Below are 14,096 nucleotides of genomic sequence, written 5' to 3' on the forward strand. Positions count from 1 at the left end.
TTTGTAGTTTTGAAAAAGAATATCCCAAAAAACGAATAAGAAGTCGACATCCCTTTGAATCGACTTCTATTCAATCATTGTTTCTATCAGGACGCTTGCGGCAAAGACCGCGACACTCAATATCAAAATGGAGCCCGTTGAAATGGATGATTGGGAATACTGGGGTGATGAATACCTCGAAGATGAACCCACATATGCTATACGACCTGGAACTCGAGTTGTGAAGGTTGAGAGGTTAGTTGGCTCTTTGCAACTTTTCAATCTGGATAAAAAATACTATTTGAACTAGGAATATCATCTTCAAACTAGAAAGTTCGAGGTTTATATACTCAATGGATCAGATGAAGGTCAAATTAAATAAAATTGAACTTTTGGAGCATTTGAGCTATTTTTAGTTAGAAATTTCCCTTAACTTCCTCCAAAAAAAGAAATAACCCCGGAAGCATTTATTTATTATCTTCTGATCGAGTAGAAAGAAGATAAGTTGTCTACATCTTTCTAATCGGAAATTTGATTGTTTCGTAGAAATTCCTATCTTCACGACAACCAGTCGATGACCTTCTGACGTTTCTTCTCTTTCGATCAGATGGCTCAAGCTCATTGACCATCAGACCCTTTTTAGGAAGCCTTGTTAGATAGTACGTGTTCTGTTTGCATTTCAATTCTCTTTCTCTCTCTTTGTTTCTCTAATTCTCTTCATAAATTTCAATTCTGTTATCTTCTCATACCGCCACGCAACCCTTTTTGGTGATAGTTTGCAATATTATCAATGGCATTACCCCTCTCACGCACACTTTGTGTAAGCGCGTCAACCGACAACGTCAAAATACTCGGAGAATACTATAGAGAGAGATACCGCACATGAAACTACTGTTTTGTAGATGATGTTGAGATGAAGAAGGGGGGAAAACACGTGGTCCTCATGATCCTCGCGCACGGAGATTGATCAATTTGTGATAGGAAGAAGTTGAATGATCTTTGTGATTTGCTAGATGAGGGTTTCAAAAATGTTGGTGGTTCAAGGACGGTGATCGGTCAATCTGAAGGAGATATTGAAGAGGAGAAGGAGAAATAATAGCTAGATTATGATTCAGAAATAATTGGAAATCATGTATTCAGTTGAAGGTCGAAGGGGGAAAAGAAGAAGCAAAAAATATTACAATATACAAGACAATAGATGTTGCAACTGTTATAAAGGTGTTCATTTTTGCAGGCTTCACTAGGAAAAGAGTAATTTTAGAAGAGTGTTGCATTGTCGGAAATTATATTCCACCTAAAATCTGGAATTTAAACATTTGGAAGGAAAAAATCCCGTTGCTATTCAACTTGAAAATATTTGCGATCAAGAATTTTATTGTTTTCTGGATGAAACTCTCAAAATAATTTTGAATTAATAGTCACGTTTTGTACTTTTCAGTCAAAAACTAAAAGACTGTTATCGATAACATCAAATCCGAAAACTTTTGAGGTTCAAGAGACAATTCGGTATCATTTCCGTTCTTCCAACACCCACATTCTGTAGCCCCCTTCAAAAAAAACTTCCTGATAACTTATTTATGTATTTATAGTGACCTTTTTCTCAATACAAACCAGTTATCTTATCTATCGGTGGACTACAATTTTATAGACACTCCTAAAAACTTTAATGGTTGTGTGGAGCTCAGCGTGATGTTTCTTTTTCCGACAATTTCAACGGAAGAAGGATTCTTGTTGATAGATGAGATATGATAGTCTTCTGCAAAGAGAGACCTGATTAATTAGCCTAATTCAAAATGAATCGTTTCACAAACACTGACATCATCTGTCCTTCTTCTTCTTCTATTTCTTTATCATTGCCTCTTTGAATGAATGACCTAGAAACCGATTGGCACGTCCGGTGATGGTAATAAATTGTATTCAGGGAAGAACAAGAATTGGGGGATAAACGACGCGGAAATCGTTGTGCAAAGAAGAAGGGGAGTTTGCTAGGGTTCTTTACTTTCGCGCCTGTTTACTTGCCTTGTTCGGTCGAGATTTCGGACACGAACCCCCTCTCTGGGCGCATCTTTCTCTTTCTCTATCGTCGTAGCAGTCTCTTTTGTTGAATACAGTCCTTCTCCCATCTAAGGCCCCATCTCTCTCATTTTCTTTTCTTTTTTCATCATCAGTGTCTCTTTTCCTTGTTATCAGTAAATCGTCTTCTTCTTCGTCTTCGTCCTCCCTCCCTTCTTGTTTCAATGTCACCGTTTTGTAATATTATCATAGATGAATTTGGGAATTCCCCCCTACTTTCCACGTGGACTTTTGTTTTTATGTTTTTACCCAACCTTCTAGAAAAAACTTCGATCAGACTGATTTTTTTTGGGTTTCCGAATTTCAAATTTAACAACTCCCTCTCTGAGTTTTATTGTCCATGTCATTGATCATTGTTTCGATGACTTTATTGGATTTACTCAAACATTCCAAATTATAAACTTTGAACTTTCCCCACCCAAAAAGCCAACTTCCGCTTCAAAATGTGAAATTTATCAATTCGCAATTCTTCAAAAATCGAGAAAAAAGTAGGGAAAAGACAGAACCGTAACCCTCTTTCGTATTCTTAATCACCTAAAAAAATGCAAAGTCGCCCCGAAACCTCCGTTTTTCAAGACACGAAAAATCATTTCAAAGATCAAGAAATCATCAATTTTTCCTGTCAAGGACACTTGGAATATACTCTATTTTTGGCTAATTGCAGGGTTCCAATGATGCGAGGAGAACTGAAAATATCCGGTGCCACGTCATCGTCAGGTCCAGCCACGTCCTATGTGATTCGTGAGAAGTCGAATTCAGGTGGATCTCAGAACGGAGACTCAGTTTGTGCTGTTTGTGGTGATGGAATCGCAAAATTACATTATGGAGTTTTGGCTTGTTATGGATGTAAAGGATTCTTTCGGAGGACGTTAACTGGAAAATATCGTTATGCTTGTAGATTTGGAAATAATTGTATTGTCGATAAATGTGAGTTTTCTGTTTCGGATTCTTTGGAAAAATGAGAAAAACGTTGTAACCAGACTTATTAGCTTTTCATAATTTCTGCAACTGTGCTCCGGTGAGACTCAAGAAAATAAGAAACGTAGATAGAGAAGTACTGAAAAACTTTTAAAGATTTCGATTGAGCGAACTTGTCAAAATCATTCTGCAAACGTTCCCATCCAGTCGAAAACTACACATTTCAAATCCTTCAAAATCTGAAATTCTAAATCATTTCAGTTCACCGAAACAGCTGTAGATATTGTCGATTCCAACGATGTATTCAAGCCGGAATGGATCCGAAAGCAGTTCGACCCGATAGAGATCAAACGGGAAAACAGAAAGTTCCGAGGATAAAGAAGAAGCAAATTGATGAGGAATTACTGAATCACATGGTGAGTTTTTCAAATGGATATTTGAAAATTAAACCAAAAAAATCCATTTTCAGATGAGGCTACAAGGAGATGATTGGTCACGAAAACTTCCAGTAGAAACGCGAATTTTATTAATGCAATTGATGAGTATTGAGGATAAAGTAGTGAAAGGAGACAACAATATGAGTGCACAGAACACTGCAAAAGATCCAAAAAGTATTTCTCTCCGTGAAATGTTTGAATCGAAACCAGCTCTCGATGGGCGGCGGATGGAGATTGGATATGAGCCATTTCGAATGGCAAGAACTGAAGAATTAGGAGTTATTGCACATCGAAGAGCAATCGCAGCAGTGGATTGGGTTGATTCATTGACTGAAATTGCTGATGCTGTGGATACAGAAGATAAAGTTGCATTGGTGAAAAGTTGTTATTCTCCATTGACAATTTTCAATTTCTCGGCGAGAACTGCCCAGAATACAAAGAATCCAGATATTTTATGTCTATGCAGTCATTCTTATGTTCCAAGACGACTACCTCCAGAGTTTAATGAGACAAAGTGAGTAATCTAACACCTTGAATTGTTCTATTCCTAGTTTCAATTATTTTCAGTCATCTGTCCAACTTCCTGATCGACAGAACTCTCAATGAATTGGTTGCTCCATTGAGAAAATTAAATTTGAAAGAGGAAGAAATTGTTCCATTAAAAGCAATTATCATCTTGAATCCAAATGCAAAAGGACTTTCCGAGCATGCGAGACAAGCGATTTCAGAGCTGAGGGATAAAGTTCAAGACATGTTATTCCAAATCGTGAAGGAACTTCATCCAATCTACTCAGCTAGTAGCAGATTCGGAAATTTATTGCTTCTTCTCCCAACTATTACGGTATGATTTCCAGATTCTCTATCTCTAAAACTCTTATATTTTTCCAGACTCTCTCCGGTCTGATGTCTGAAAACATGCATTTCTGTCAAGCACTTGGAGGAAGAGCCAGTGGAGATAATCTTCTTGCTGAAATGTTTGGAGATAGAGTATTCGACGATCAAATGATCAGTAGCAGTATCAGTCCTCCACTCTTCGAAAATCCAGCTGAAATTTGTTTAGAGGTAATAATTACACTTCTTATCAGGAAGAGTTGTAAACTCATTAAAAGTAGAAATTTCTCGGAGAAATTAAAAATTGGAAATGATAAGAGAAAACTGTGCAAAATAGAGAATATTTGCAGAGTATTTCACCGCCAATGTCAGATCGAAGATTCGTAAAGAAAACGGATGCAGCGACACAAACAAATGATGATTTGTTATCGTCTGGACCGTATCTTCCACACTCGAATTCATGCAATTCCCTTCTCAATTCTGGATACTCTCCGCCAATGGTGAGGAATTCGAAAATGAAATTTACTATTCTGAAAACAGAAAACAATCGTTTCAGAATCTTAAAACTTCAAAATTGGTTGAAAACTGAAATCTATTCTAAAACAAGAACCAAATCTAATTTCAGCTCTCATCTTCTCCATTCCCACTACTTGATGACAACGACGAAGCCTTCCAGAATGATATCAGTTTAACTGAATTGAATGGATGCGAAGAATTCTTCAGTCAACTGTTGGAGCAACCCATCCTCGACAGCTAAAACCCATTGTACTCTTCTAGAGATTCTTGCCCATTTCCCTGTTTTCTTATTTTGATGTACATATCCCAATTATTCCTATACATACAATATACATACATAGTAAGTTATTGTCTTCTTCTCCTCTTTCCCACTCAGCTTCTTCTTTTTTCCATTTCTTCTCATCTGCATCCAAATGACAAAAATCCCCACAACTTGCTCGAAGCAAATTCATTTTCATCGTCATTCTCTCATATTCTTCTCAACAGAAAAAAAAAGAAAAAATCAAAAGTTTTTCACTTGTTTGCTATGATCAAACTCCCCCTCTCACTCAAATCCACACACTCTCTCTCACCGTTTTCTTCTGTGAATCCCAGGTATCAAATTAGTCGAAAAGAAATTTATCTGTTTAGTTTTGTATTTGTCTCTAGAGTAGATGCATCTTGTCAACACCCAGAACGTTTTCCCGGTTGGGCGTCCCTTTCCAGTTCTTGTATTTTTTCGTTCCAGCTATCAATGTCTCATGCTTTCCAGATTTCTAAATGAAAGAGTTTTACTAGATTCATTGTTGCAACTACACACCCGACAAACCCTAAAAAATCAGTTTGAAAACGGAAACTATTCTCATTGGACAGTATTATTAGAATATATTCTAGATTATCTAGAACGAGAAAAGAGAACGAAATGATGAATCTTTTTTATTTTTGAAGTTTAAATGGAGAGTGTTTGAATGAGAAAGAGTCGTTGTGAAAACCCTTTTCAGGAAAAATTATTATAAAATGAATTATAAATTGACAGTATTCGAATGAATAATTTCATTTCAAACTGCAGACATCCCACAAAAGTGAATTAGAAGAATACTCAACTCGAAAATTGAATCCCTCAGGAAACTTTGATGAAAAATTGAAAACTTATGCAGATAAGAACTTGTGTGAAGCTTTGCCTAGAATGATTAGAAGATACAGTACTCTAAAAGGCTTCATCCTGGAATTTTGTTCAGAAATTTACGTTTGAAAAGTTGGGTTATGACATGTTACGGGACTAATGACATATATTTTTTTAGTAATGTTTTTGCGGGTGTACTGGAATAATATTTTTCACAAAAAGCATTATTGTATGTCTTCATCTTCAATTTTCACTTTAAAATATGAGTACATGAACATTTATTCGCAAACTTCATGATTTGAACAATTAAACTTTCTATTCGAGCAACCCAGTTAGACCGAACGAGAGAGTGGAGGGTGACAGACAACGATGCAGAAATGGCCGCGTGTTCGTGGCCGAGTTTGGTGCTGGTTTTGTTGTGAAATTTCACCAGTTTTTCCGAATTTTATTCATTTTTTCTCTCTTTCTTGGATCCATTCAAGACATTTTTCAGGCTTATAAACCATCCAATGAGTGCTCTTCTTCAATATAATAAAATAACATACGAGTGTACTTGTGGAAAATGGCGAACACTTCCGGATCTTTTTTTCTGTAGGCAATGCTTTAAAATTAAGTTAGTTTGTTGTCTCATTTTTGTTTTTTTTTAAATAATATTTTTTCAGATGCGATGACTGCAGCTGTAGAGAAATTGATGTGATTTTCTGTCCACGATGTCTCGAACCGTCGAGTCCGCCAGATGCAAGACTCAAGAAGCATCGTTGCACGAATTGCAATGATTGCCCGAACTGTGGTAAGTCATATTTCTTTCGCTAATATTTAAATGTATTAACTTCAGCGAACGTTCTGAGTGCGAGAACTGAAAATGAAAAGTGTTATCTGCTCTGTCAACATTGTCGTTGGTCATCTCGAGATGCTAATCAAGAAGATCGAGATAATATTCGTTCGTGGCCCTCGTAAGTTGCACTTCAGAAAATGAGAATTGTTTTTTCACTTTTCAGAAAAGAGAACCCGTTTGCCAATGAACTTAATGAAGTGACGGCGTATATGAAAAGGCTAGAGAAGATTGAGAATGCTCCGAAAGATTTAAAGAAAGGAAAGTCGAAAGCGTGGTCAGCTTTCCATCTGAAAGACAAGTTCGGTGTTCAGCAAATGGTTGAGAAGAGACGAAAACAATTAGTTCCAGAAGTGAATCCCATCGATGTTCACGCTCCGACGGAGGTAAAGGATTATCTCTCAAAATAAAATACAACATTATTTTTAATAGGCACCCACCCTCGAGGATGAAATGAAAGGTCGTTCAGATGTACTTCGAACGCTTGATCAAGTAATTATGCAACCACTGACTAATTTATCAGAATCCCTTCTCCCAGTGAAAGTTGCATTACAAGGAAGAGTTTTGGTCAGATGTGATGAATGCGAAAGAACTCTTGTAAAAAGAGATTTCGGTGTCGCCACCTATAAATTCAAGATATCAGTGAGTAAATTGCGGTTCTTATTATTAGTTAAATATACCATTTACAGTCATTCGCTCGAGAATTCGTTCCCGATATCAGGCTGTCCCGTCCGATCGGTGAACTTAAAGTTGGACAAACGTCCCACGTCCTGCTCTCTATCACAAACCTGTCGCTGTCTCCATTAGACCTAACTCTCACTCCTCAATCTGGAGAAAGAACCATTCAATGTTCCAGTGATCCTATCAAGCTAGTTCTGCCATCTCCAAGAAGTGCTGATTCTGCTGCTCCCGGTGTTCATGCAGAACAAAGGTATGCGTTTATTCCATTTCTGTTTGAAAATTTTGTATTTCAGTGATGTCATCGTGTTCCGCCAGCATAATCGTGTTGGTCTCCGATTGGATGTGATCCCTTCGGAATCTGATCTTTCTTCTCCTGTATTAGATCTTCTCATAACTTACAGCCAGGATGGTTCATTCAGTCATCTTGCTGCTAGTGAAAAAATACTCAAACCAGAAGAATCTGGTGTCGACCGAATTCTTTCTGCTCGTCTCAGAATAGACCTCAACTAAATTATTTTAAATGTATAATATCATATTTTTCCTACGGTGCGCCTGCCTTATTATCAAACATAATTTATGTGTTGTTTTATAGAAAATTATTTTGCTTTTTTTGCTTTAAAACTTTTATAGTCATTAGTTAACAACAACAACAAGAAAAAGAAACAATCAGAAATCAATGTTTTGACAAGAAGAACTATTTTGCTGCCCAGGAGCAGGTTCCTCAAATGCAGGTGGGAGATGCATGACTCGAATCTGGAATCCTTTTCTAGAACTTGCTTCGAAAATAAGATCCAAGATTGGTGGGGTGTGAGTTCCGACCGACATTAAACGAGGGAGGTTTTTCAGATAGAAATAACCATGAGCGGTTCCAAGATGTCTGAACATTTTCTTTTCATTCTCGTTGAACAGCATCAATTGAATTTGTGTATCAGCACAAGATTCCAAAATTCTCCAAGTATCATTTGGTACTCGATAAGAGTTAGCAGTTATGTAGACGATCATGTAGCTGGAACGAGCAAGGGAACGAAGACAAGCAAGAAATCGGCCAAGAAATTTGTAGTCCTCCCAAATTTCCATATCGATGTTTTTGAGAACGACTCTCAGAAGATTCTTCTTCGGACCACCTATAATTTATGGTTCAAATTTTATTTATTGTATGTTATTTTTACCTCTTCCGCTAGATTTTGTGTGCAATTCCTCTTCCCGAACAACTTCACAAAGCTTTTTGTACAAACCGCTCAGCGAACTGACTTCTTCATTGTAAACCTCAACGTTCGGATTTTCGACGTGTTTCGAGAAATCATATTGATTATCGTTTCCTGACGCTCCAATTGCAGAGGAAACTTGCTTCACGTTTCCGTATCTCCAAGCAATTTTCATATCAATCTCTCCGCCAGGATTCGGGGCGTTTGGAACTTCTTTCTTATGTTCGTCATTCGTTTTTCTCGTTGGTATCACTTTAAGTAGACTATCCTTCACATCTTCTACTGGGTCAGCGACGAAACAACGATGACTATTATGAATACCCTCTGCTAGAAATGAGCGAACGAGATAGGATCCATAACATCTGGAGCGATATTCATCTGAAATGATGCGACGTTTATATTCGTACGAATTTAATTGCCCTTACCTATAAGAACAATACTTGAATTGACAAGAGCTCCACCGAGAAGAGTATCAAAAGAATCACATCCACTGGATGTTTCCAACAGGCGCTTCTTTGTAGAGCAACCCGGGATTTGCACGCTATCACCGATATTTAACATTAAGATTTATCTGAAACTGTTTTTCTGTTTCATAGGAAAGATTACGAATAAATATGAAGAAATCGTTAAGGATAATGAAACCATGATACTTCAAAAGTACAAAAAAAAATAAAAAATGAAATGATTTATTCAACAGAATCTAAAACGAAAACAGCTAAATAACTAACTACAAAAAACACCCGCAATTAACAAAAAACGAGCCAAAATTAGACAACTGCAACTTTCTTTCTGTCGTCTCCACTCAGCTGCAATTCTTTGCGAAGAGCTTCACGTGCGTCCATTTCTTGGCGTCTACCCATCACAACTTGTGATTTTACAACGACAAAAGCTCCAAATCCAATGAGAATGATAACTAGATATGCCATCCACGTGTTACGATGGTTTTTGTCGAGGTCGTGGCGTCCAACCAGCTGAAAGAGAAGAGTTATTATATTGTGGGTTGAAGGAAGAAGGGTGAAACCTCAGATCTGTATGCCCATTTAATTTTTTGTCCTTCTACAATCATTTCGCGATTTTTAACTGCTGAATTTCTCTGACGAATTTGTTCTTCAAGAAGATCCATGTTCCTGAAACAATGAAATAAATAACCCGTCCTAACGAAAACTTACTAAAAACGACAACTTACGTAATATCTCTCTGATCTTTTGTTCTATGAAGTTTCGGATTTTTTTCAGGAAGATTACAAAGACATCGTTTGATTGGAAGGCGTTGAATAGCTCGAAGCATTGCGATGAGTTGGAAAACCAAAAGTTTTAAAGACTCGTTTCAAGTTGCAAAAGCGAGTAAAAGATACAACGACCCTCCGAAATAACGCTTGCGCGTGCTGTTTACCGTAAATCGAGTTTTAAGAATTTCAGCGCAAACTTTTAATTTTCAAACATCTAAATAAATAAATATGCTTTATTTATCAAAAAATATGAGAATCTGTGTAAAAAATAAGAAAAATAATTTATATTTGTACGTATGCATCTGTTTTTGGAGAAGTTTCTTCTATCAAATCCTCTTTCTATCATCGTTCTTTGTAGAAAACCCGTAGAATGTTGCTGCAAGTGGCTGTCCTGGTAGCACGTGCGCGTATTCTTCGAGCCATTCACCGAAGTGAAAGTCATCCATTGCTATTCTGGCTAGATCCTTCTGCGTCCAAGTGTCGTGCTGTTCAAACAAAGCCAGAATCATAGTGTGCATGCCGACAGGTTTATCAGTAGAATCTGGTGGCTGGTAAGAAACTGCAGATTTAGTTCTTCTGTGAATTTCAAGTTGTCCATCAAAGGCAGCAATGTTTGCAACCAGCCAAGTGACAGCCTTGGATGTTGCATCTGTCAATAAATCGTGGGGTTACTGTGGACGACAAAAAATAATTACCTGCTAAAATGATTGTGTAGAGTTTTTCATCTTGTAACTCAACTCCAGCAGACATTATTGGTGGATCAGCGAGCTTATCTATAATTGAAGCATCGAAAAGTTGTCCCATCGTAATTTGTTCGTCACTGAATGTGGCCTACAATGAAGTAATTTGAATCAAACAGAAATTGTTTCTCTTGTATCTTACAATGAGTTCATAAGCAGGAGCAATTGGGAGAAGCCGTGGAACAATTCGATTCTCTCGGAAAGCTGGAAACGAATGTGTTTAGACATCATTTCGTTTGTAATAAATTCTTACTGTGTTCTGGTTCTCTGTACTCTAATGTTCTATTTGGTTTACAGCAAAGTTTGATGGAATCATCCCCAAGACTGCCCAGGCAACGATAACCTCGTGGACATTGTGATTCAACTGAATTGCCGCATGGTAACAAAAGAGTCTCGTAGTACTTCGGGCACGCTGAAAGAAAACCGAGATAAAAGAAACCGGAAAAGAAGAGCGGGATCTCCTTTGACACGTGGCGGGCGGTAATGTGTCAAAAGGACGGGTCACCCTCACTCACTCGGAATATCGGCATCCTTCTTGTCTTCACAGCAGACGTATTTCTGACTGCGTAATGAGTATTGACACACCGGATTTCTTCCTGCCGGACAGTTCTGTAATTGATTTTCTCTTGTTTTTGTTTTTTTAGTCAATGATTACATGATCATCTGGATGACATTCAATAGCTCTCGATGGTATTCTCAAAGTAGGTTTACTCATTTGTGCTTGTTGCCAAGGCCGAACACAATCAGAGTTTGACCATCCTTTCACAAGATGCGAGTCTAAAAGTTAGAAGTTTACATTTCGTTGGAGGTTTCCTATGTCTTACTGTATCTCGCACCTAGCCCCGCTGTAGGCACAAGAAGCATAATCAGAACAGTATTGAGCATGATATCTATAGCAGGCAAATAAGGAAATAGGGGATTATGAAATGTAGCATTTCTCGCTGTTTTATATGCTGCCGCGAGCCGCCGCGCCCACAGCAGGAAGTGTTTGTTTATATTTACGTGCCAATCCAGGCCCAGTCAGTCTTCAATCAGTTTTAAATCCGCTCGCAAACATGTTGCCCAAGAGACTCTTGTTGACCAAACTTGGAATTCGAAATCGATTAAAAATGTCTTATCTGACGGTTCTCATAGTAGCCACGACGAGCAAGGAAAGGGTGTGAATGCAAAGAAATGCCTAGTTAATCTGCGATAATTATACATAGTTTCCTTTCTGTGTATGCCAAGTACTGGAGTTAATCTTTTGGCAATCGGAAGATAAAAGAAGAAAGGAAGTGGATGTTCAAGTGATTCAACTAGTTTATTCCACAGTATCCGAAAGATTCTTCATATAATCGTAATTCGTCAGTCTATGAAATCCATTTTCGTGCATCTGTTTGTATTCTCACGTTACTCATTTTCTTGTTGTCCGGGTCATGTGTCGCTGTGAAATCACACCTGTCTTGTACCGTTTCTGTCCCACAAAAATATGTGGGAAATCGTTTTTCTTCAATTCGATGTGTCTCAGAACTGGTCAGAATTATGTTCTGATTTATTTTCAAACAGTATCCCTGCGACTGGTTCCGATTGTTCCGATGGTTGGATGGATAATAGGCGGAGTCTAGTGTGGGGGAGGGACCTCTCAACTGTTCACATTCCTTTCAACGTGTTACTCTCACTTCCGATTGAAAGGTTACAACCGTTTTCAATACTTATATCACTTGAGAGTTGCACTGACTAGTACACACAGTTTATCAATTTCCTTGTTTTTTGTCTCTCTTCCGGTTAAACCCTTTATCAAGTGTCATGAAAAACACGAAAAATTATGAAACCTAAGCTGCCTATGTTGTTTTTCAAGTTTCTTATTTTTCTCATCACTTCTATAAACACAAATATAGATTTGCAAAAAATCTCAAACCTCGGTTTTTGTTATTCGGTTTCCCACAAAACTGTTCACACTCGCCTCCCGTCACTCCAATTAGGCTACACTAGAAATTCATCTTCATTACTCCCTTGCACCGAACAATGCGTTCTAAAAGATGATTCTTGATAATATTATAGTATCATTAATCTCACATTAGGCCTATTACTACAATCCTTGAGTAATTATAACAATATTCATGACTCTCTTCACTGTCTGTCACCCAATTAGACATCTCCACCTCCCTCCCTCGCTCCCTCTCTCTCTCTGTTCACCAAACAAACCTTCTCAGTTTCAGGAATGGACCAGACGTATGCAGAGATAGAAAACGCGTACGCACAAATCACGACACTTTCTCCAATCATGACAACTCCGAAAAGTCGTCATCACAATTTCCATCAGAATCAGTTACGGAAGAGTCGACATTTGAGAGAACAATTCGACAGCAGACTTCCGATTGAATACCGGTAGGGTCGTGACCTGACATTCAATCCAATATAATTGTATCATGTTACAGATATCCAAAAAGAAACAGCATGACGTCATCTTCGTCTACAAGACAACGAAGTCTGGTGAGCAAAGGTTCTTCGTCTGGATACTCATCTTCCGGAAGTACATCATCAATTGCAACTGTTGTCAATGGACCAAAACCTTATCGATCGAAAAGAGATGATGTGGATGAGTTCAGGAAAGAATCAATCAGTGAACAACAAATCACAGAGGAGAAAATTGAGGTATTAACAGTGATAAACAAACAAGAAATAGTCGAGAAAAACGAGGATGTTGAAGTGGAGAAAAAGAATCGAGCGTGTTGTATCGAATGTCGAGAGAAAGAAATTCGACTGGAACTTGATCTTGCTTCTCATCAGTATGCTAATCTCGAATCACTCAAACAACCTCAAGACCCGTATGGTGAGTAAGCAAACCTTTGCTCAAATGAAATGGGCAACTGATCTTGAATCATTTAAAATTTGAAACCCAATTTTCAGTGTTCCTCATGACAACAATGCTCGGAAATCTACAGAAAGACGACGGTGGTCGAAAAGTAGCAAAAGTTCAACAGAAAATCGAGAAAGTGTTGCGACTGAAGCCACGTGAGCCATTTAATGTCGAAAACAAACTGACTTACGATCGACAAATTTCAACATTTGGTAATTTTAACATTCCTTTCTCTAACCAAACTAACTTTTGATTTTCCAGCGTCTGATGTAACAATTCGTCTTCGAGCAGTCAATGAAGTGGCACCTGAAACATATCGTGATATCTCGGCCAGATTCTGCGAAGCACTTCATCATGGAACTCCGAATTCAAAAAGTCTGAAAAGCATCGTGAAAGGCGTTAAGAATCTACTCAACTTCTAATTTGATATCTCTTCATGTAGAATCTTCTTTAAATATAATTTATAATTTGAATTCAATAAGTTGTAACTAGTTTTAACAATTTGAAAAGCATAATATCCAAAATCCTAGAAATGTATCACTTGTTCAGTCCATCCCCTCGTGTAAAATGTTTCAGTTCGAGTATATTCTTGTAATCGGTTTCAATTCTTTTTGTTCTACTGTGTGTTCATCCCTTCCTTTTTTGAAGTAAAGTTATTAGTATTATGTAGAGACTTCTAGAAGAGATATTGCTGTTACCGATTCATTCCAAAGTT

The 14,096-nt window shown here is 37.7% G+C and overlaps 6 protein-coding genes across 6 annotated transcripts; 3 read left to right on the top strand and 3 right to left on the bottom strand.

The window, feature by feature from the left end:
- Positions 1 to 127: 127 nt before the first annotated feature.
- GCK72_014772 (uncharacterized protein) lies at positions 128 to 4,995 on the top strand (the record flags this gene model as incomplete). The annotated part of the gene is made up of 8 exons (XM_003108199.2): positions 128 to 234; positions 2,717 to 2,979; positions 3,232 to 3,386; positions 3,440 to 3,921; positions 3,975 to 4,248; positions 4,296 to 4,469; positions 4,589 to 4,738; positions 4,864 to 4,995. The coding sequence occupies 8 exons, from the start codon at positions 128 to 130 to the stop codon at positions 4,993 to 4,995; spliced, it is 1,737 nt and encodes a 578-aa protein (XP_003108247.1).
- Positions 4,996 to 6,365: 1,370 nt separating this feature from the next.
- On the top strand, positions 6,366 to 7,879 carry GCK72_014773 (uncharacterized protein; the record flags this gene model as incomplete). Its single annotated transcript, XM_003090012.2, has 7 exons — positions 6,366 to 6,469; positions 6,519 to 6,646; positions 6,692 to 6,809; positions 6,855 to 7,074; positions 7,121 to 7,330; positions 7,378 to 7,619; positions 7,663 to 7,879. The coding sequence occupies 7 exons, from the start codon at positions 6,366 to 6,368 to the stop codon at positions 7,877 to 7,879; spliced, it is 1,239 nt and encodes a 412-aa protein (XP_003090060.2).
- A 156-nt stretch (positions 7,880 to 8,035) lies between these two features.
- On the bottom strand, positions 8,036 to 9,135 carry GCK72_014774 (uncharacterized protein; the record flags this gene model as incomplete). The annotated part of the gene is made up of 3 exons (XM_003090009.2): positions 8,036 to 8,493; positions 8,539 to 8,952; positions 9,000 to 9,135. The coding sequence occupies 3 exons, from the start codon at positions 9,133 to 9,135 to the stop codon at positions 8,036 to 8,038; spliced, it is 1,008 nt and encodes a 335-aa protein (XP_003090057.2).
- Positions 9,136 to 9,341: 206 nt separating this feature from the next.
- Positions 9,342 to 9,861, bottom strand: GCK72_014775 (uncharacterized protein; the record flags this gene model as incomplete). Its single annotated transcript, XM_003108189.2, has 3 exons — positions 9,342 to 9,545; positions 9,596 to 9,701; positions 9,761 to 9,861. The coding sequence occupies 3 exons, from the start codon at positions 9,859 to 9,861 to the stop codon at positions 9,342 to 9,344; spliced, it is 411 nt and encodes a 136-aa protein (XP_003108237.1).
- Positions 9,862 to 10,128: 267 nt separating this feature from the next.
- GCK72_014776 (uncharacterized protein) lies at positions 10,129 to 11,427 on the bottom strand (the record flags this gene model as incomplete). The annotated part of the gene is made up of 7 exons (XM_003090010.2): positions 10,129 to 10,451; positions 10,498 to 10,633; positions 10,685 to 10,746; positions 10,796 to 10,954; positions 11,058 to 11,151; positions 11,198 to 11,319; positions 11,367 to 11,427. 7 exons carry the CDS (start codon positions 11,425 to 11,427, stop codon positions 10,129 to 10,131), a joined length of 957 nt encoding a protein of 318 aa, XP_003090058.2.
- A 1,315-nt stretch (positions 11,428 to 12,742) lies between these two features.
- Positions 12,743 to 13,803, top strand: GCK72_014777 (uncharacterized protein; the record flags this gene model as incomplete). Its single annotated transcript, XM_003108126.2, has 4 exons — positions 12,743 to 12,909; positions 12,960 to 13,354; positions 13,432 to 13,593; positions 13,643 to 13,803. The coding sequence occupies 4 exons, from the start codon at positions 12,743 to 12,745 to the stop codon at positions 13,801 to 13,803; spliced, it is 885 nt and encodes a 294-aa protein (XP_003108174.2).
- Between the last annotated feature and the right edge of the window lie 293 nt (positions 13,804 to 14,096).

This window comes from Caenorhabditis remanei, chromosome IV (assembly GCF_010183535.1).
Source record: "Caenorhabditis remanei strain PX506 chromosome IV, whole genome shotgun sequence".
Classification (NCBI taxonomy): Eukaryota; Metazoa; Nematoda; class Chromadorea; order Rhabditida; family Rhabditidae; genus Caenorhabditis; species Caenorhabditis remanei.